General features: G+C 39.4%; 1 protein-coding gene and 1 pseudogene across 1 annotated transcript; both read left to right on the forward strand.

Annotated features, from left to right (window-relative positions):
* Positions 1-3,619: 3,619 nt before the first annotated feature.
* On the forward strand, positions 3,620-4,673 carry LOC149262642 (uncharacterized). The gene is made up of 3 exons (XM_089381077.1): positions 3,620-3,716; positions 4,030-4,317; positions 4,525-4,673. The coding sequence occupies exons 1-3, from the start codon at positions 3,620-3,622 to the stop codon at positions 4,671-4,673; spliced, it is 534 nt and encodes a 177-aa protein (XP_089237203.1).
* A 3,736-nt stretch (positions 4,674-8,409) lies between these two features.
* Positions 8,410-19,847, forward strand: LOC149262643 (ADP/ATP translocase 3, mitochondrial pseudogene; annotated as a pseudogene).
* The last annotated feature ends 2,191 nt before the right edge of the window (positions 19,848-22,038 follow it).

A 22,038-nucleotide genomic window follows, 5' to 3' on the forward strand; every position in this document is an offset into this window, starting at 1 on the left:
TCGTTTTCAATACGGTGCAGCATTCCTTTTGGGAAATCGTTGGCGAGAATCTGACCAAGTGGGTCCAACAGACAATGCTTGAAGGTGAACAAAACGGTTTCCATGAAAAAATCCAGATTGACATGGCATTCTGAATATAGTCACATTCAGAATGACATGGCATTCTGCAATTGAGATAGAAGAGCACATGATTTTCTTCTTTTATCGTCTTCTGAAGATTCAATATATGCATTGAGTGCTACCTTACCAATGGAGAAAAGTAAAATTTAGATATTACATCAAAATTTAGAAAGTCATACTTCTTAGACTGAAAAATGATTTTCTCAATTAGCCTATGATATTCTGAGGATATTAACATTGCTGTTATTGGACAGTTTGAAGTCCTTGATAATCAACTAAGATTTTTTGTTCCATTTTGCTGACCAGGCAGTAAAAGTGGTTACAACAATGCTTTTAAAAGGAAACATCACAGAAAATAAAATATGAATGCACACCATGTAAAATACAACTCTCAAGAAGTAGCTTCTCCCAAAATATAGTATTTTTGTATTTTCCTTCTATTGTATTTATCTTAGAATCCACATCACCCAATTGTGCTACAATTAGACCATAAAGTGTCCAACAAATGGAGTTGAACCAATAAAACCATTTCCACCATACAAGAATTTTCCACCGAAGAACACAATGAACCCATAGAAGAGATTCCAAGAGGAGTACAAGAATTTTCCACCAAAGAACACAATGAACCCATAGAAGAGATTCCAAGAGGAATAAAAGGTCGATGAAATGATTGAAGCAATGTGGTAACCTGGAGTAATAACAACTGACATCATCCCAAAGTATGTGAAGTAGAGGAAAGTGAAAAATATGAAGAAGAGGAACCATAAAATTTTGGCAAATGTCCACTCAAGAGAAATCATGGAGCAAAATCAAACTAATTTGCATTAGTAAAAATGAGTAACAACTTACCACATCCAAGGCTTAACTCAATTCTTTTCAATGTGAATCATGTTTATTACCATACTTTTGGAGGTGTGCCTCAAATCCTTCTTTATGCATGTTGAAATAGGGTATCAATGTCTTCTGCATGAGCCTCGATGAATATGTGCTGAATATGTAAAGAAAAGAAAGCATTTTGTGTTATTGCTAAATTCTTGTTGCATTTGCTTTATGAAACAGCCTGATTGTAATGCGGATCTTGTAAGGAGGTTAATGCCTATCATGTCAAAAGGGTCTTTAATTACAAAAAGGAAGGTTTATCGCTCCTCATCATTTGACTTTAGTTTTTACTTGTTCTGTATTGGTGTCCTATAGTTTCCCTAACCAACCTATATATTCACTTTCTAGTAGTTGTGGAAAAGAAGAGACATTACTTATATTTTTTTTTTTTTTCTAAGTAAAGCTAAACTATTATATTACAGCAAGAGAAAAGTTACATTATCAAAATTACAACGGGGCCGCGGCCCTGTAAGATTTGTCCGAGGACAGACAGTAGACACCTGAGTATTCATGCCAGTATTACATAGGACACATGGACAAAGACTTAGAGCCACACTCATGTAGCTGACACGTGGACAAAAACACTTGAAGAACATCGACACAGAACAGAGATAACATAAAACCGACACAATTACATAGAGACAGAGTGACAGACTCATATATAACCGCATAGGGAGCTGACAGAGAAAAATTCTTGCTGTAAAACCTGGAGCGCGAGCTGGGCATGTTAATCTTCATCAGTAGTCTGCGGTTCATCTTCCGCCTTGCAGCAGGGAGGCTGGAGGATGGCCTTACCAGGGTTGCGCGTTCCACGGTCACTTGGGCCAGCGCCATAGTCACAAACAGGTTCTCTCAGGCTTGCTCCCGGGTCATGAATGGGCCGCATCATCTCAACAGCAGGGAATTCCATTTCCACCGTAGGAACAATCCCAGGAACATGCGGAGGGTTGGCCCGGGGATTGCCATCCTCATCTTCCCAGGGATTGCTGCAGTGCTCCACAGAGACAGTCACGAAGAAAGTAGAATTGGCTAAGGTGCAGGGGAGGCGGTATCTCACCATTGGGTGTTCTGTATGCCCACAATCCATGCGCGCGGGAGGTTCCCCCATTCTACCTCTGCCCGGGGGCCTTCCCCTCGGCCTTCTGCACTCAGAGGTTTCCTCAATTGAGGAAGAAGTCGAGGGGGCTCTTCCACTGTGACCTCCCCTACCACTGTTGCCCCTTCCACGATTGTGCTGCATTCTGGTTCTCTGAACAGAGCGCTCAATTCCGCAACGCAACACCACTGTTGGCACAGGTATATTGCCAGACCGGATCCTTGCCTCCCAATTGCCCAAAGCTGTGGCCGCAGAGCCTTGACCCTTGCTCTCAAAGCTTGAATGAGAGCCGAGACGCTGAACCTCCACAACTTCTTTCGAAACCAGAACAAGAGCCAACGAGAGATGCGGGTAAGTAAGCACTACCAAATTCTCAGAGTCGCAACTGGCTTGCTTGTGAGCCTACCAATTGCCCCACTCTGCAGCAGCTAAACACTCATAATTACTTTCAGGGCCACAATGAGAGTCGAAGTGCTGAACCTCCGTCCCCTCCTGCAAGATCAGAACAGTTGCAGAGAGGAATTGCGGGAGAATGTCCGAGAGAATGCGTTTATGAAGCGCCATGTTACGCTTCTCAAGACTCGCCATGAATGTCGACAGGACGCCTCTGTCAACTCCCTTAACTTCCTTCCTTAAATGCAGCGGGTTGATGAATTTATGGTGTGTCCTCCTGTCATGCGTGGCTCGTCCGGGCGGACACCTGCCCTTTGGACGAGCCTTATGCGCCATGTGTCTAGCGACCACCCGCATCCGGGGGAGACATTACTTATATTTAATTTACAGTGCATGTTTTTATGGGTAGCACATCTAAAAATTATATGTTCTCTCCAATCTTTCTCGATCTTGCATAGTTCCCCAAGAAACCTAATAACAGGATCGATTCCATGAAAAACCCTAATACAGGAACGATTTCCGACAGAGGACCAGTAACACCCAAAGAGAAAACCCTTATAGAATCCTATAAGACACTGGTAGCAGGAACCTATTTGCCCAAATCAAGGGAAAACAATACCCAGTACTCCAAAAAATTCAAAACTAAAAACTGGGTTTATTTAGGATAACAAATCTTACCTCTTGATGTCTTTCTTTTGCGCTAACAGGCATTCTAGAATGCATTCTTTGCAGAAGAGGTGGCCCTTCTGACAGCAGAGGGGGTCTATCAATGGCTTCAGGCATAGAGAGCAGGCATCAAAGGGCTTAATGGAGTCCTTGTCGAGCCTTTCCTTTTGAGTACCATACCCAAGCTTTCTCTTCTCGTCGTATGTAAAGAACGCCAAGTCATTGTTGTTCTTTGAATGCCTCTGCGGCATCTTCGCTAACTCAGGGATTTACGATTGCCGGCGACAGATACAGGGCATAAATGGTGCATGTCTCAATCAGTCATTAACAGAGTCGGAGGTGTCACTGAATTGTCCCTGGGTGGCGAGCTGCAGAGCGGAGGAATTGCAGAGCGGGAGGCGCCGAGTCGAGGAGGAAGGTGAGTGAGCAGCCCGCGAGATCGCAATTCCTCATTTCAAATTGGAAATGGCAATAACTCTCCACGGCTGCAATTCCAGCTCAGATCCGATCTGTCAGGGGATGTCAGGATTTCCAACTCCGATCGGATTTTCTGTCAGGGAATGTTAGGATTGCCAGGGGAGGGTGGCGGAGCTAGGGGAGGGTGGTCGAGGGCAGAGGGATTATCGGCAGCCAAATTCGGATGATTTTCCAGGCGGTGACGAAAATCGTGCCATTCCTCCGCCTAGGTAGACTACTCCATGGAGAAAAGTAAAATTTAGATATTACATCAAAATTTAGAAAGTCATACTTCTTAGATTGAAAAATGATTTTCTCAATTAGCCTATGATATTCTGAGGATATTAACATTATTGTTATTGGACAATTTGAAGTCCTTGATAAGCAACTGAGATTTTTTGTTCCATTTTGCTGACCAGGCAGTAAAAGTGGTTACAACAATGCTTTCAAAAGGTTATACCTAGGAAAAGATACTTTAAGCAAAGCCAAAGAGTTAGACGAGAAGTATCAAGTGATGGACACTGCTGCAGCAAAGGTGGCAGATTTTGGCAAATTTTTTGGAGAGATATCAAAAGCAGCTTTGATTACAGCTGGGCATGCAGCTTGCAACGCAGGAACAACACCTGTCAACAACAGTTATTTTGCAACAGGAGCATTGATGGTTGTTGGGGTTCTTGACAGGGAAGCCAAAGCTGCTGCTAATTTTGGTAATAGGAATAATGCAACAAAGAAGTAGACTTGAAGTATTATGGCACTATAAAGTTAGAACTGTAATGTAGTGGTGTTGGCCTTCAGGTTTATCTGTCTCATAATTAAGTATGCTTGTAATGTTGCTTACCCTGCCATAGTCGTTCTTGTATCAAATCAATTTTATGGTCTCTGTATATGTGTTTAAATGTTTGATCTTTCTGCAGCCCTTCACATTGAGATACACTATATATCTGTGGGCTTCAACCCCCAAATGCATGCTAGACAACTGTTGACACTAGCTAACATCAAGAAATTGGAGACGCTTCAGACCACTCAAGCGGTTGGGCAGCTTTTTGATGTTTGTTTTGGATAAATTTAGGAACTTCAAATGTTTTAAGTTCCCAATAGACGTGGGCAATGACTGGATGGAAGTATGACTTAGATCTAACACAGTCATCTAAAACAAATAAACAACGTCTTCATTCTATATTTTTATTCATTCCTTCAAAATATTTGTTAATTCTGTCCTGAATTCCCTTTACACCCCCTTCTTTTTCCTCAGACACTTTTATCTGTCTGAACGTCAACAGCAGCAGCGCTTCAATGACAAATTTGGGTGATACTGTAAGCCACAAAAATTGGTCGAAACTGTCTCAGACCTTTTGGTTGTTGAATACCTCTTACACCAGAAGGGTTTTGCCCTGTCCTCCCATACCCACAATAGCAATCACTTTGAATCCATTTTCCAATATCCACTGACTGACCTTTTCAATATCTTCCTTTAATCCCACCACTTGAAATTGAGATAGAATAGCATAGGATTTTCTTCTTTTATCTTCTTCTGAAGATTCAATATATGCATTGAGTGCTACCTTACCAATGGAGAAAAGTAAAATTTAGATATTACATCAAAATTTAGAAAGTCATAATTCTTAGACTGAAAAATGATTTTCTCAATTAGCCTATGATAAATTTAGGTGATACAGTAGGCCACAAAAATTGGTCAAAACTGTCTCGGACCTTTTCGTTGTTGAATACCTCTTGCACCAAAAGGGTTTTGCCTTGTCCTCCCATACCCAGAATAGCAATCACTCTGAATCCATTTTCCAATATCCACCGACTGACCTTTTCAGTATCTTCCTTTAATCCCACCACTTGAGATTGAGATAGAAGAGCACAAGATTTTCTTCTTTTATCTTCTTCTGAAGATTCAATATATGCATTGAGTGCTTGAACACCAACAGTAGCATTGAGGGAGGTCAGATATTTGAGATATTTAGCACCCGTGTGTATCTTTGTGATTCCTTCCTTTAGTTTCCTAATGTTCTTGCCCATTCTATAGCGGAAAATTATGTTGATGAAAATAAGCTTGCCCTGCTCGCATTCCTCCACTATGTCAACAACATTAGTGAGAAAATCCTCAAGTTTGTTAAGCCAATTGGTCACTGAACTAGAATTGGAAGTTCTAGTGGCTCTCGCATCCGTCAATAGGCATTTAATGGAATTAACCTCATCACAAATGAATTCAAAATCTTCTTCCCTAACTGCCTAACCAACGCAAACTTGATCCTCCATAATAGTTTTGGCTTCGCTTCTGGTTTCAGCTTCTGGTGTTGGAAATACCATTTTATCCTTTAACGTTTATTATTTTTGTTTTATTATTATTGCTTGAATTTCTTCTTAATAAGTGGTTGTGTTTCTTTTGGTTTTAGTGAAAGTATGGGCTCCAATGTTGGCTCTCTTATTATGGAGTATAATTCATCTTTGAGAATTTTTCAATTATTAAATTAGGTTAGTCAATTGCTTAAAATATTAAATTTATTTCAAAAAGTTTTTGTTACTTTATAGGTTAGACATTGGCTTGAAATATTAAACTTATTCCAAAATGTTTTTGTTACTTTATAGATAAGGCGTAGATTGCTTGGCTCTTGAAAATAATGAAGGGAAAATACATGTTAATCTATTACTTGTGCTCTTTGACTGAAAAATACAAAGTGATAGAAAAATGCATATTATGCTAATTGAGGAATGTTTTTCGCTTGTCGAACTTATAGTATTGAATTTAACACACTAACACTTTACAACAATGAACTAACAATATTCATGATGAAAATAGCAAGATGGAAGATTTATCTGCATAATGAAAAAGGCAATATGGGAGATTCCAATCACGTTCTAAGGAATTTTTTAAAATGTGGATGTGACGAAAGGTTGTTGTGGAAGGTGTTGTTTGTATATGGGAGATTTCTTGATCATTGTGTATAATCCTAATGTTGATAGATATGTCTACTAAGTGGTTCCAGTTAATGGGGCATTGATTTGAGCGTTCAATATATTTGTATTCTTTATCAAATTATTCTTTTGTTGTATTTGTGTTCTTCAATTTATGCCTTACGGCGTTTCCTTTGCAACATCTGGTGCAAATGCTAGTTTAAAATCTCTATTACTTACTATTTATATTAAATAACTTCCGTGAAACCAGCATGATTATTATTTACCGTGCGTTCATATTTGTTGCAAATTCCTTATGTAAGACGGGATAATTTTATTTCTAGCGGCATTACATCTATAAAATTGAGCTTAATGTTTTACTTAATAATTGATATATTTAAATTCCTTATATGACACGGGATAATTTTATTTCTAGCGGCATTACATCTATAAAATTGAGCTTAATGTTTTATTTAATAATTGATATATTTTTAGAGTGATGGTTATCTTTTATTAGATTAATTTTGATGTTTATGAATTATAATTTTTTTTGAATTATAATTTTTAATATAATGTAATTACACAAAGGAAAAATTTATTTGCGGAGAAATTGCCATAGATGTTTTGGATAAACATTTCAAATATATTCAAGTACTCTTTAAAGATGAGTAAAGTATTTACTCGAAATGTAAAACATTATAGTTTCTTTATACGGTTTTCTTTTTAATTTTTGCCTCTAACATGATTTATAATTGTGAAAATCTGCAGTCTAAGATATATTTTTTTATTTTTATAAATAGATCTTATATAAATTATGTGATTAGAATTTACAAATATTTTTAATATAGTTTACTTTATTATAGTATTTGTGAAGGGGTGTAGTATGATAGAAATATTGTAATGTCTTGGACATTTTGATTTGGTCAAAATAAAAATCATTGTATGTTAAAATAAAAATAACTTCAAATTAAAATAATAAAAATAAAAATTATACTTCTTTATTATTATTATTTTTATTGATTTTTGTTTAGTAGTTTTTTATTGTTATAATTATTCTAATTTAGTTTTCATATTCATATATATATATAATCATTCACAATTTTTCTATAATTAATAGTTAATTAAATATATATATGTTTAATGTTAATCATCATTTACAATTTCTTTACATCTTCTAATCTATTTAATAGTGGTCTAGCACTTTCATATCTATAATATAGCTTTTTATCCTTGAAGATGGGTGAAGTGTTCACCCTAAACGTTAGGCACCTCAATGACATTACACATTTTTCCAAAAGAAGCTCACATCAAGTTAAGGTAAATTTGATTGGGTCAAGTTACCAATAGTTTTTGAGCTCCAGGTTTATTAGAACCCATGGTATTCATGGTATTCGTGTGGAATACAAATTATTTAAAGGGGAAAATAAAACCAATCTAGATCCATCTTAACTCCAAAACTACCAAGCTCTAAGAGAAATCAAGTGTCTTGAGCTCCAAATCAAGTGAAAAGAGGTTTGATCCCTCTTGGCACTTGATAGACCTAGAATTAAGTTGGATCTAGAATACTTTTGGTCATACTTCTACGAGGTGAGGACAATCACATGTAAAGTGCTCCTTGTTGCAAATCAAGCAAGGATATAGAGGTTTTCATTTCTCATCAGAAGATTGATTTGTTTGTTTATCCTATGGAGAAGGATCTTTCTTTTTCTTACCTTTTCCTTTCTTCTTGCTTCCAGGTTTCTATTGAGACTTGCCTTTATCAGATGAATGACATTTATCTCAGAAGCAGAAGTCGTAGGAAGGTGGGATTGATGGTTTTGAGCAGATGGGGGTGGAGAAATACCAGATGGTTTACTCGTCGTCTGCATGCTAGTAGAACCAATAATGGCATTAGCAACATGAGATTGTTTACCAGGTATAAGAGGAGGAACAATATTCGAATGTCTCGGAACGTTTGGTATCTTATTGTAGAGCATGTTGGATTAGGTATAAACCAAATCCAAATATTGTGCAGGAGCAACTACTTTCTCCTCAGTCGCGACTTCAACTTTGACCACATCTTCTCTTATAGGTTCCAACAAAGATTTTGTGAACTATTCTACGAGCAATTCATCGGGAATGTTGTAATGTTTTTTGACACCAATGAAAAAATAAATAAATAAAGTTACAAAAATTGTGAATAGTGCTAGTATACCCCTCGTACTGGCAAAATCCTCGGGTATGAAAATGGTGGTTATTATAATTACTTAAATAATTTTTATATTTTAAATACTTAATTATATATATATATATATATATATATATATATATATATATAATTTAAAATGATTGAACTTTGAAAGCATAATCTCCAAGGACAATTAAAGTTGGCATATTACAAGTAAACCCTATATACAAATTGAAAGCCAATGGAGGAGCCCACAAGGGGGAATATATGCTTATTGTTCAAAATCGTGAATTGGTGGAATCGTGAAGCAACTATGGCATAGTGAATATTGAAAATTCAGTATAGGTGTGAATTCAATAAGAAAATTGTAGTTTTTAATGGTTAATATTAGCAATTATAGATCAACGACATATATCCAATTTCAGACCCCTGGGACTTTTCAACATTTAATCGATGAGTGGGGTCCGAAATAAGTTTTTTTCCAAAACAACTTTTGATCACGTGGTATATTCTTGTGAATTTCGATACCCCCGAGAAAGAAACTACTTACCAGAAGTACCCCCCCTCCCCTAATCCAATTCTAGTTTTAATAACAATGCATTTGCCAAATTTCATTATTACAAAGTGTAGGATTAAAAGATTTCATTTATTATTGCGTTGAGGAGAAAATGAGGATTCTCAATTGTTATAGACATATTTGGGCACTGCAACCCCAATCATACATGTCCATAAACCAAGGGCTCCTAAGTCCCTAAAAGTGTTGTTTCACACCCTAAAGGAACAAGGTCAACTAGTTACATCATCTCCCAGAAGTTCTCCATGAAAAACTAGTCAGAACTGGTCAAAACTGGATCATCTCACTTGCTCCATGGCCAGGGTGCGATGCATCTCACCTTGTACACACGGGAGGTGTGATGCATACTGAAAAGTCCTTCTATAGGGTGCAATGAGCGAGAATAGACAAGTGGCAAAGACAGTTTGCTAAGTGGATGATTAAGGAATCTTCTAGAAACTTCTCATATGACACTTGCCTCTCAGAATTCGCCCAGGGATGAGTAAGAGATCAATGAAATCTCCAAGTGGAACCAAGAACTATCAGAGAGAGGACACTAATCAAAATCCCAGAACTGACTCACACCTCTGCAAATATCTATATATGGATCCCTCATCCCAGATATCCAGAGGTTAGAGGCTGGAATTTTGTATGTTGTAAGGAAGTGTTGTTGGTTTCTTGATGGAATATCATAGTGTTGGGTGATCTAAGCTTTTCATGAGGTGAAGAAGGGATTTCATGCTCGGAGGATGACGTTGGGTCAGATCAATGGGTTGTAATCCTCTCTTCTAATCTTCATATCAATAAATCTATTCAAGTTTTCCTCCACATTCTTGTATGTCTGATAGTATATGCATTTGTGTGGTCAATATATATCTGGTCCTATATTGCTTATGATTGTAGATCTCTGAACTTTGAAGGTATTATGCGGCTTTGACTTTACAGGTACTCTTTGAAGCAGAGTAATCAAGGGAGAAGCGGCAAAGACCTGTCAATGAGGAGAAGGGACAAACAAAGAACCGAGCGAAAGTTTGAGGTTAGTATTCTTTGATCCTCTCCTATCTACTTCTCATAAAGGAAAACGAAAGTAACTTTAATCTATTTGTTTCTAAGATAGCTACACGTCTTAGTGGGACTAGCAGCTCTGCATAGACACTAGACTTCCCGATAACAAAATGGCGACTCTGTTGGGAAGCGAATAGATTGTTTTCTTGTCTATATTTGTTTGTTTTATAAACTTACAGACAGAACCTGAAGTCAAGCCAGGTAGCCTTCGAACTGCATTTTCTATGCAAGTGCAAAGTAGATCAATGCTGCTTCCGTCTATCTCCAGGTTTTGTTTATAAACTGAACAATCGATTTGCAAACATCCTAATTGCCCTGGTGGTGGCTCTAGTAACCTCATTAGATCAGCCCCTGTGATTTCTATTTACTGACTATCATTAGCTCGGCCTAAATCCCTGAACTAAGCTGCAAACTGTGACCAAGAACCAAGTTGAAGTCTCGTTCCTGGACCATCGCACTTTCTCCTCTTGGGAATCTGGATGCATCACACCTCCCGTGTGCAGTAGGTGCGCTGCATCGCACTTTCCTTGTGTTGCAGCTGCGCTGATCAGATAAGACCTCTTCTGCTTCCAAATTTTGGTTTCTTTGTTCACTCTCTTTAGCTTTATTCAAGACTTTTGTTGTCTGTGATCAGTATACCACTATGGAAACTCCCTTCCTTTGCATGATTCCGCCTCCATAGTACAAAGAATTGTGAATGTTTTTTATGTATTGTGCGCCATTACAGTTCTCTTTTACAAAAGTAGCGTAATCAAACTGTCGTCTTTTGATTTGGAAGTGTCGTAAGTGTCGTTTTCAGTCAAAGAAAAGAATCCTATTGTTATTGATGGTCGATTATACAGTTACTCTTGTATTTGATTTGAATTAGTAGTTTTTCAAGTGTCGAAAGCAGTTTTCAATTCAAAGTCATAAAGTGTCGCATTATCTTCCTTTCGTTTTTGAAGAGAAATTTGTTAGTAATGTCGCTTTGAAAAGATAATTCATATTTGTACTCAGCATTCTTCATGTCATTCATACATTAAGAAAGCAGAAAGCAAATACATGCATGTGCATTTTCATTTAGACTGCTTGTTGGTTTGATTTAGGACAGTGCATCTAGTGTGTGCTCTCTGCTCTATGTTGAAAGAATATCATCTCTCTTTCTTTAGTAGCTAGGATTTTCATTGCAAAAAGAAGATTAAACGATTGTTTATCATCTTAGATTGCATTTTAGGAATTATATATCTACATCACGCGGTGAACCTGAAAGGAAAATTTCTTAAGAAAGATCAACTGTAAAATAAATTCAATGAACATAAAAACGCTTTGGAACCTAATGCACAACATTTAGAAGTCTAGGCTAGAGACGTATTCTGGCGTCGTAAAGCCTGGTAACTATCGCTTTCATTGTAGGTTGGGTGATTCCTCTTCTTTGAGACGACAAGTGCCAGTACGGACTTGTGCTCCCATGTACCGTCGAGTATATATTGGGAGACCACAATAGGCTATATCATTTATCCATAGGAAGTCGTGTCTGCTGCCCTATCGATCGCAATGCACTGAACACATCATTCGGGAAGATTGACTGCCCTACCGTAAAAGGTATTCTGCAGTTTTGCGATTGGTTTGGTAATCCCTTTGTCTAGATTTCCAAAGTAGTATCTTTCGTTCCTTTTCAAACTCCTTAAAGGAAAAGGTCCATCTGAGCACTTGTCACTTCATGCTCATTAAAAATTGAAGGTGACTAGAGTCATCTTTTGTTTTTTCTCGACTCTTAAAAATTGAAAAAGCAAGTTGTGTCAAAGCGTCTAAAATTCATTTAATTCGGAATCATTTTCCCCTTTATTTTTAGTTGATCGAGTAATCTGCAATTGTGGAAGAAAGTCAATCAAAACCCCGTCGTTCGCGGAGGTTTACGATTCAACCGTCTTTGACTCCAGAAACGAAACTATTCTGGACAAAGCAAACTTGTTTAACCAGATCGAAGTCCCCTAGTTTGGTCGTAACACATACTCTGACATCCTTAGAGACTCCGGTTACTCCGAACATTTCTGGTATCCCTGCCTCTACAGAAGAAATTCCGCAGCCACAAAAGGACATTACACCTGATCCTAGTGTGACGGTGAACACTTCTATTCCTGAACCGGCTCCATCTACAGCTATTTCGGAAGGTATTTTTTCCCGAACATCTGTCGCTGCAGAACCTATATCTTCTTCGACACTGGAAATATTTTACGAACCTGACGGTTTGCCTCTTCCGCCTGGATTGATTGCCATAGAAGAGATTATGGAGGATCCTCCATCTAGTGCTCCATTGCAATTGGGAGCTGGGATCACCCTATATCCTTCTTCATCAGAAGTTAGCCTCCCACAATCGGAAGTTCCTGAAGAATCGCTAAGGAATCTTTTGGATAGACTAAATATGTCTGAACAACTGTTGACATCTAGGACTGTGTCATCTAACATAGCAACAACAGAACTTCCTGCTGCTACTCCGACAATGTTCGTCGGCATACCATCTGTCCCAACTAGCTCTCAATCGCTGGATGGAGTCCATCCAGGGGCTGTTTCGACAGTATGGTCTGTTCCCGTTTGTTCGTCCGGAATAGTATCTGGAATCTCTTATGTTGAGTCTCAGCAAATTGATCCTTCGCAGTGTCAATTTGGGCAATCCAGTCCCCAAAGGCAAATCATTCCTTTGAGCACTGGATTACCGCCGTATGGAGGGCAGTATACCCTTTCATTGTCTCCTTCAAGAGAACAACCATACAAGAGTTCACAACAGAATTCAGGAATTACATCTAGCGGTTGGGTGCCAATCCTGCCTCAACAACCAAGAGTTGTATACTTGATGCAACAAAGTTTACCTGTGTCAAATATCCCCACTACGCCGGCTATTGTGACGGTGTCGCAAGTACAAGCGTTGCCTGTTGTATGCCAACCTCAGGTTTCTCAGGTCATAATACAACAACCTCTTGTCCCTGTGACACAACCGCAAGCACCAACTAGTGGAATGGCCCAAGTTCAAACGGGGACCATTACCCCTCATCTTGGTCAAACAACCAGTATTGGACAACAGCAAATGGTTTCACAACCATGGCTGGTGCAATATCAACAACCACAATTCCAACAAGTTTACCAAGGATCTGAGCACCAAATCTTTTCAAGTAATGGGCAACCGTATATTCAAAACGGTCAACATTAACCATTTCATAGTGGTTATGCCCATCAACCTTACCAAAGTTATCAGCATCAAATGCACAATGTTGGTATGCAAAGACCCACTGCTCAGGCAATCCCATCTTATCCTGGGTATGCTTCACTGAACCTGAATCAACAGTTGCCCTTCGTGGCAACTTTAGAGTTACCAGATCTAAATCGGCTGACAAACGATCCAATTGCTTACGCCCCTTGGTGGCCAGCAATTCCTCATAAACTTCCGTCAGATATTCCTAAATTTAATGGAAATCCAGGTGAAGACCCGTCGAATCATGTGATGACCTTTCATCTGTGGTGTTCATCTAACACTCTAAATGATGATTCGATTAGGCTTCACCTTTTTCAACGAACGTTAACTGGTCCAACAGCAAAATGGTATATCGAATTGCCTAGAGCTTCATTCGATAACTTCAGCACCCTAGCCACAACCTTTTTAACCCATTTTCAGTTACCCATAAGGTACGAAACAAGAACAAAGCTTCTTACCAATTTCAAATAGACAATAGCCACTCACATATCTGATCATATTCATGAGTGGAAACGTCATCATAGAATGGTAAAAATATATGTTCCTGATCAGCTGCTAGCTGAATGGTTTATTAAGTCATTATTACCTTCTATTATGGAAGATGTGGCAAAGGGAGGAGTCATCACTGAAGAGCAAGTCATTGCTCATGCGCAATATCTAGACTTGATATATACTCAGTCTGGAACACTCTACGATAAAATCCCTGATGCTCCTAGACCGGAATTCTGCGTTCCTCCCCCTCCTAAATCAAGCAAAGACTCTCATGCTGGCAATAGTGTGATAGGTGCGACTAGCATGAAAATCGTAAAAGCTACATCAAAGAAGGCTTGTATAGTTTCAAGTCAAAATGCAAATGAGGAACTTCTCACCTCAGAGGTAAATGCCGTGTCGACTGACAAAGGCAAAGAACCAAAGCAACCAGGGGGCAAGAAGAAAAAGAAAGGGAAGAAGAAAAAACAGGAGGAGTCGTCTCCTGAAAAATCTTCTGCAAACCCTTCTGGAGATAGGAAACCAAGTCATCCATGCTTCATATGTGATGAGGATCATTGGACGAAATATTGTCCACATAAAGCCGAGCTTAGAAAATTCTTTAAGAATTCAAAAACCTTGGCGGTATTGACTGATCCGTTTCTGAATCCAGGAACAAATCTGGTTGCTAGTGACAATGCTTCCCCGTCCCAAGTGCTAATATTGTCTATTTCGAAGCAGAAAAATGATGCTTTGATATCGACAAGGAATAAAGATTATGGGAATCCACAGATGTCGAACAACAAGGATAATGATCAACCTAGTAGTTCGACAACAACTTCGACCAAAGTTGTGCCACCCATCACTCCTGAGCTAACGATAAAACCGACAAAGGGAGTAGTACACAAATTGACATTTAATCCTCATGCCAGAGTAGCACAGCATTATAATATAGTGGAGGATCTGGCCCAATCGCCGTCCGCTATGTCGACACTTGAGGTACTGCAAAATTTCCCCTCCCAAAAGCAGGCTTTATTATCTGCGATAGGTGGGATTGACCCAACGGATTCCAATCTTGTGTCCTTTAATCACAAAGGATATGACCCTCAGTTACCAACTCAACTAGCTTTCCTTATTCAAGTGAAAGCCCTCAACAAAACTTTTCATCGAACAATTATTGATGAGGGGGAATCTACATGTATTATGTCGATGAGTTGCTGGAAAAATTTAGGATCTCCACCCTTGTCACGATTGTCGACGACATTAAAAGCATTTGATGGACAAACATACACCCCATATGGGATTTTAAAAGCATTAGAAGGCCCTAGATTTATGTTGTGGCTGCAGTTGTGTCAACATAATTTAGAAACATTTCATTTCCTTTTCAAGGAGGAATTACAATCGTCAACCAACAAACATTTCTCCCCAATAGTTCACAAGTTACGTGAAGCATTCTGATGATCCACAGAAGCCCTCATTCGCTTCAAAATATCGGAGTAGGCCTACTAAAAGACCCTACATTGATGGGGACTTTTTTCCTACCGCCTCCAAACAATCTGGCAGAAGTGGCCATGGTGGGAACCTGCAACATGATATCTTCTAGATTCAGAAGATTCCTGAACATTTTGTCAGCATGGATCATCACCCTAATAGAAATATTGTAGCAATCAATTTTCTTGTCCTGGGGGGCAAACCCAAATCAATGCTCATCGAGTGTTTGGATAGATAGATCTAAGGAATATGGAACCTCTTCAGATACTTGGTCGCATGTACATTCTACAGACGAAGGAATCATTCAATCAAAGATGATAGGAGAGGCACCATGGGAAGATTACCACCATCATTCCCATCTTCCAGATTACCACGAAGATAATTCCAGCAACCTTAATCATCCTTCAGTTTTTTATTTTCTATCAAATACTGTAAATACGGTGGATTATGAGGATAGTTCTTTTACTGTGTCAACCTCATTAAAAAATGAAACGACTCCCTTTCCAAATCGAGTCTTTGATTACGATCTCATAAAATCCCAGTCAAGTATTTCAAAGATCTTGAAGGTAAAGCTTCATTCCAACCACCTGTTGAATGCAATGAAGCTTGGGGGGCATGCACCTCAATTTGCGTTATTATGCTGGGGGCATGCAAACTTATCACGAGCAGTGTTACCACAGGGTTCAAGCTCGTTAAAATATAAACCCGCCACGAGCAGTTTTACGCAAAGTTCAAGCTCGTTAAAAATTAAACCTGGAAATGAGCAAATGTTCCACCAGAGTTTAAGCTCATTAAAAAATGAACCAACCTCCAGTAAATAGCCATTGTGAATGCATTATCATCAGCTTTTGAGCCTTGGTCGTGTTCTTATCATCACCTCCACTCTGTTTTAGCCGATCATATGCCTCCATTTGATTGTTTACCCTTTTGAGGAACAGCTACAACGAGTGATCTTGTTAGCCATCCTTGTGACACTGCTGTGATTGGAAAATTCCAAACCTTACCTGGAATCAGCTGCTACCCGAAATTATCACTCGTTCCTCAAAAAACTAGTCTCCTTTAAGCTCTTTTCATCTGACTCGTAAAATATGAAAAGATTGCCGAGCGATTGGCCTCTCCAACTCATTAAAGCTACCAGAAGTGCTATCCCTCCTCTAGATTTTAATCTTTTTGGACCTGAGGGATTATTACACAAAACGATCAAGCGCTTGTCTTGTTCGGCTCGTTAAAATTGTCGAAAATTCATCCCTTTCGTATTATTTTATACTTTTTCGGACTTCAGGGATTATATGACGAAAAAGGATTGTTGGAGTTTCCTTTCCGTCCCTTTTCAGACTCTCTAAAATTGAAAAAGGAACAAGTTATCATTGTCATTAAACTCGTTAAAATCAATAGCGACAAACTTGTCCATATAGACGAGAACGAGTTTCACTGTCGCTAGGCTCATTAAAACATAGCGACGGGTTCACCTGAAGGGCGAATTATAGAACAAGCATATGTTATCCTCCTCAAGCTTGATAAAAATAAAGAGGCACTGGTCAACAATGACTGGGGAAAATTGGGAAGAAAACTTGAAGAAACTTTATTGGTAGCAAGTCGCTCTTGAACATGACACTTTCACTCCACGTCTGAGTGGGGTTGGGTTATTCTATTCACTAGTCATATCACCATTGGTCCATCGTACCATCCATCTTTGGGGTTAACGCTACCAATCCATTTCAGTGTCGCCAGTATGTTCAAGAGAATTCGCTTAGAGAATTCACCTATGTCTCATCTGCTACAATACATTCACGCTCCATTCTTTCATGACTGCCACCCTGAAACTTGTGTCATCAGATTGTTTTCACCTCCAAAATCATTTGCTCCACTCCATGTCGTAGATTTGGAATCCATTAAGGCCCTCCTATGACGGTTCGCTTCTTGTCGACATCAACTCATTATCCAAGAAGTCAACCTAGGAACAACCCTTTCAGTACTTTGAAGCTTGCATGCCTCAATGGCAAGTTTCTCACTTCCGGTGACAAGTTTACATCAATGACCTTCGACCGAAAGATTTTACGTGGTGTTCGACGCCAAGTCCCTTTTTCACACCACGTGAATTGTACTGACGTACCTTGAGGGTCATCATCATTACCGGTGATCCCTCTCGTGCCTGTTAACATCTTACATCATTGGCTGGTAATCAGGCGATGTCTTTCCATGTTCGGCTCCAGAACATCTTTCACATGGATTGACTTGTACTCCAAGCAAAGATTGAACGAGTTTGAAGACCCCGGATCTATTTTCATCCATCCGGGCTGCGATACATTCAAGGGAGTAAAGACATCAAATATACATCATTACCGGACAGATGATCATCCGAATCAAAGGATGATGGTTCCGTCCGAATCATCAGTCTGCTACACAGACGGTTATCTGTCCTATGTACATGAAAATGAATTTATAAAGCTGAGCATGGGAATGCCCACCTCAGTTAGATCATGAAAATATTATGAAGATAATGTATTGTATTGTATCTTATTACAGGTCGCCTTCCAGCTCGAAAAACCTCGGATCCTCATGATAAAGCATTTCACCCGACATCAAAAGATTAACGACCTCATGCTTTAGGGGGCAACTGTTATAGAAATTTTTGGGCACTACAACCCCAATCATACATGTCCATAAACCAAGGGCTCATAAGTCCCTAAAAGTGTTGTTTCACACCCTAAAGGAACAAGGTCAATTGGTTACATCATCTCCCAGAAGTTCTCCATGAAAAACTACTCAGAACTGGTCAAAACTGGATCATCTCACTTGCTCCATGGCCAGGGTGCAATGCATCTCAACTTGTACACACGGGAGTTATGATGCATACTGAAAATTCCTTCTATAGGGTGCGATGAATGAGAATAGACAAGTGGTAGAGACAATTTGCTAAGTGGATGATCAAGGAATCTTCTAGAAACTTCTCATATGACACTTGCCTCTCAAAATTCGCCCAGGGATGAGTAAGAGATCAATGAAATATCCAAGTGGAACCAAGAACTATCAGAGAGAGGACACTAATCAAAATCCCAGAGCTGACTCACACCTCTACAAATATCTATATATGGATCCCTCATCCCAGAGATCCAAAGGTTAGAGGCTGGAATTTTGTATCTTGTAAGGAAGTGTTGTTGGCTTCCTGGTGGAATATCACAGTGTTGGGTGATCTAAGCTTTTCATGAGGTGAAGAAGGGCTTTCATGCTGGGAGGATGACATTGGGTCAGATCAATGGGTTTTAATCCTCTCTTCTAATCTTCATATCAATAAATCTATTCAAGTTTTCCTCCAAATTCTTGTATGTCTGATAGTATATGCATTTGTGTGGTCAATATATATCTGGTCCTATATTGCTTATGATTGTAGATCTCTGCACTTTGAAGGTATTAAGCTGCTTTGACTTTACAGGTACTCTTTGAACTGGAGGGTCAAGGGAGAAGTGGCAAAGACCTATCGGTTAGGAGAAGGGACAATCAAAGAGCTGAGCGAAAGATTGAGGTTGGTATTCTTTGATCCTCTCATATCTATTTCTCATAAAGGAAAACGAAAGTAACTTTAAGCTGTTTGTTTCTAAGATAGCTACCCGTCTTAGTGGGACTAGCAGCTCTGCATAGACACTAGATTTCCCGATAACATCAATGAAGGAAATTTCCTTGTATGAAGGTATCATTGCATTATGGAGATGAAACACTACAAATGTTATCTATTATTTCCCCACGAAGAGACTCTTTAATTTCAAGAAATATAGGTATTGTTACTAGAAATGGTCTGCTAGAAACCTAGACTCTGGTGGTGTAGCCGTTGCATCTTCTCTTCTTTTCGTTTATTCTTTGGACTATTCTCGAACTTATCTATATAATGATAACAAGGCTGCGAAGAAAGGAGGGGAGAGGCAATTTAATGGGTTTGTTGATGTCTACAAGAAGACATTGAAATTTGATGGAATTGCTAGTCTCTATCATGGGTTCAACATTTCCTATGTAGGAATTATACTCTATCGTGGTTTATACTTTGGAATGTATGATTCTCTTAAGCATGTCGTTTTGATTGGTGATCTTCTGAATAAATTCGTTGCAAGTTTTCTTCTTGGTTAGGGTATTACAATTGGTGATGGTCTTGCATCATATCCTATAGATATTGTACAAAGAAGAATGATGATGACTTTTAGTGAGGTAGTTAAGTACAAAAGTTCATTGGATGCATTTAATCAGATAATGAAAAACAAAGTTGCTAAGTCACTCTTCAAGGGTGTAGGGGAAAATCCTTTGTGGTGTGTTAGTTGGATATGACCAGCTGCAGTTACTCCTTCTTGGGAATAAATATGGCTCTAGCGGTGGGTAATATGGATTTAATGATGGTGATATAGGGATGAGATATAAGCGCATTAACGAAAGGCAGCAATTTAACATGGAGGTGGAGATGTTAAAGCCATGGTGTTGGTTATACGAGGAGTTAGGTCTTCTAGGGAAAAGACAAAGGAGAGGAGAAGTGGTGTGTGGTATCTTTAGATCGTGCGGTGGAAGGGCTTCTTCCGTCATGAGATCAGCCTCTCTTGGATGCACCTAGTCTCGTTTTCCAAACTTGAATGGTAAATATTGACATGTTAAAATGGTAGAAGCAAGCCAAGTATCCTTTTGTTGTACAAAAGATGTTTTATCATCAAACCTATCTTGGTTCAAGGATTACACCAAGATGGTAGGCTTGCTAGAATGGTTCTCTTCATCCATTTAAGTATGATGGAGCATTGTCAGCCCTTGTCCAGAGTTATGGTGGCTTGCAGAGTGCATTTTTACATGCTTCTCATGCAAACAATGTAGCTTTGGCTCCCGACCATTCATTTGTCTTTATTTTAGCACCTGCAGAAAAAGTTTTTACTAGTTTCATGATTGACTTTCTCATGGGAGGGGTTTCTGCTGCAATATCCAAAACTACAGTTGCCCCTATTGAGCGTGTCAAACTATTGATACAAAACCAGGATGAAATATTGAAGTCTGGATGTCTTGTTGAACCATACAAAGGGATCAGGGATTGTTTTGCTAAGAAAATGAAGGATTAGAGAGTTTCCCTGGAAATAATCGAAACATATCTTCAAATTTTCCTCTGGGTGTCATTATAGCTATTTCCTATTCAACTATTTTGTAAATCGTGTTGTGTCTAAGACTAGTCCTACCCTTATTGCTAGGAATTCGATTATGTTGAAGCCAACAACTCAGGGAACAATAATAGCCTTATATGGTATGCTACCTCCTTTGACTGGAATATCAAAGTGCCTTATCAATTGAGTCACATGAAAGGGATTTGAAATTAGCAACTTTCTTACAATGCATGTGGGTATAGGTTGTATCAGTTTCACTGGGATAACACCATAATTGTGATTTCCAAAAACATTGGTATGATTAATTTTCAAATGGAATTAGGTAAAAATGCATATATTTTAAAAAACAATGTAAAAAATTACAACTTTGCATGTGAATTTAAGAGGGCATGCAAATATACATGGATCTTCCACTACATAAATTTTTATTGAGGATATTGCCTCAATTCTTGGCTTGGATGAAGATGTTATAAGAGAAAAAAACATAATAAACTTGGCATATGGATTAAAGTCAAATATGGGAAGGAGATTAATGGAAAAAAGAGTTGTAACCCTTAAAACTTTAGAAACAAAATTGCTAGTGATGATATTATCACTACTGGGTTGAGTTCATTCTGGTACAGGGCAACAAATATGTTTTTCTACATCTTGATAGATAAGTGTGTCTACTGAAGAAGAGGCGCGATGGCTCTAAAACCGCGCTCCACAGAAGACCGCGACGGTTTCGGGTAAAGCGACGCATCGGACGCAGGACCACAGAATGGTTGTTTTCGGTCGGGAGTTAGGGTTTCTTGAACAGGTGACAGCTCGACGTCGACGGTTGCTATTCGCTCTCGGCCGCTATGGAGGACTTTCCGGTAACGGACCTCGTGGATTATTCCGAGGATCCGCTATCCGGACAGGCGGTGTTCACCGACCCTATATTCTCATCCCCGTTTCAGGCAACTGTTACAGATACCGACCTCCTGTCTAGGGCAAACTTGTCGTCATTCTCCACTGCTGATCAGGGTCTCGAGGCACCTCCCCTATCGCCTGCTACTGCTTACTTGCTCGCATCTTCATACCCAGAGACTCTGACTCTGGATGACATCCCCCCCACACCGATTATTCTTCCTTCCTCGCTCCCGGATCCTAGGGTTTCTGTGCCCCCGCTGTCGACCCCGGCTACCCCTCTTGCGTCATCCGGGCCAAAGCCCTCTGGATGTTTTGGCACACCAGTGATAAATTCTAGCGCTCCGGGGTCCTCCTCGGCGGGCATTACAAATCCCCTCTCTGAACACCCATCCGCCCCGCGAACAAAGAAGCCGAAGGCTAGATGTGTTAGGGCTATCAGGAAGGACACCACCGTTACTTTTGGGAATTCGACAAGCTTCGAAGAGACCATGGCGCTCGCCTGTACCGTCTTGGTGGGTCACGTGCGTGGGCGCACATTCTCGG

The sequence above is a fragment of the Pinus tabuliformis genome, chromosome 6 (assembly GCF_031772625.1).
Source record: "Pinus tabuliformis cultivar Carrire ecotype Pingquan chromosome 6, CPIR1, whole genome shotgun sequence".
Taxonomy (NCBI): domain Eukaryota; kingdom Viridiplantae; phylum Streptophyta; class Pinopsida; order Pinales; family Pinaceae; genus Pinus; species Pinus tabuliformis.

Coding starts and splice junctions, on each gene's coding strand:
- LOC149262642 (XM_089381077.1), top strand. CDS start 3,620: ATGGCAATAACTCTCCACGGCTGCAATTCCAGCTCAGATCCGATCTGT. Junction 3,717..4,029: donor CGGATTTTCTGTCAGGGAAT/GTTAGGATTGCC, acceptor TTTGCTGACCAG/GCAGTAAAAGTGGTTACAAC. Junction 4,318..4,524: donor CAAAGCTGCTGCTAATTTTG/GTAATAGGAATA, acceptor ATCTTTCTGCAG/CCCTTCACATTGAGATACAC.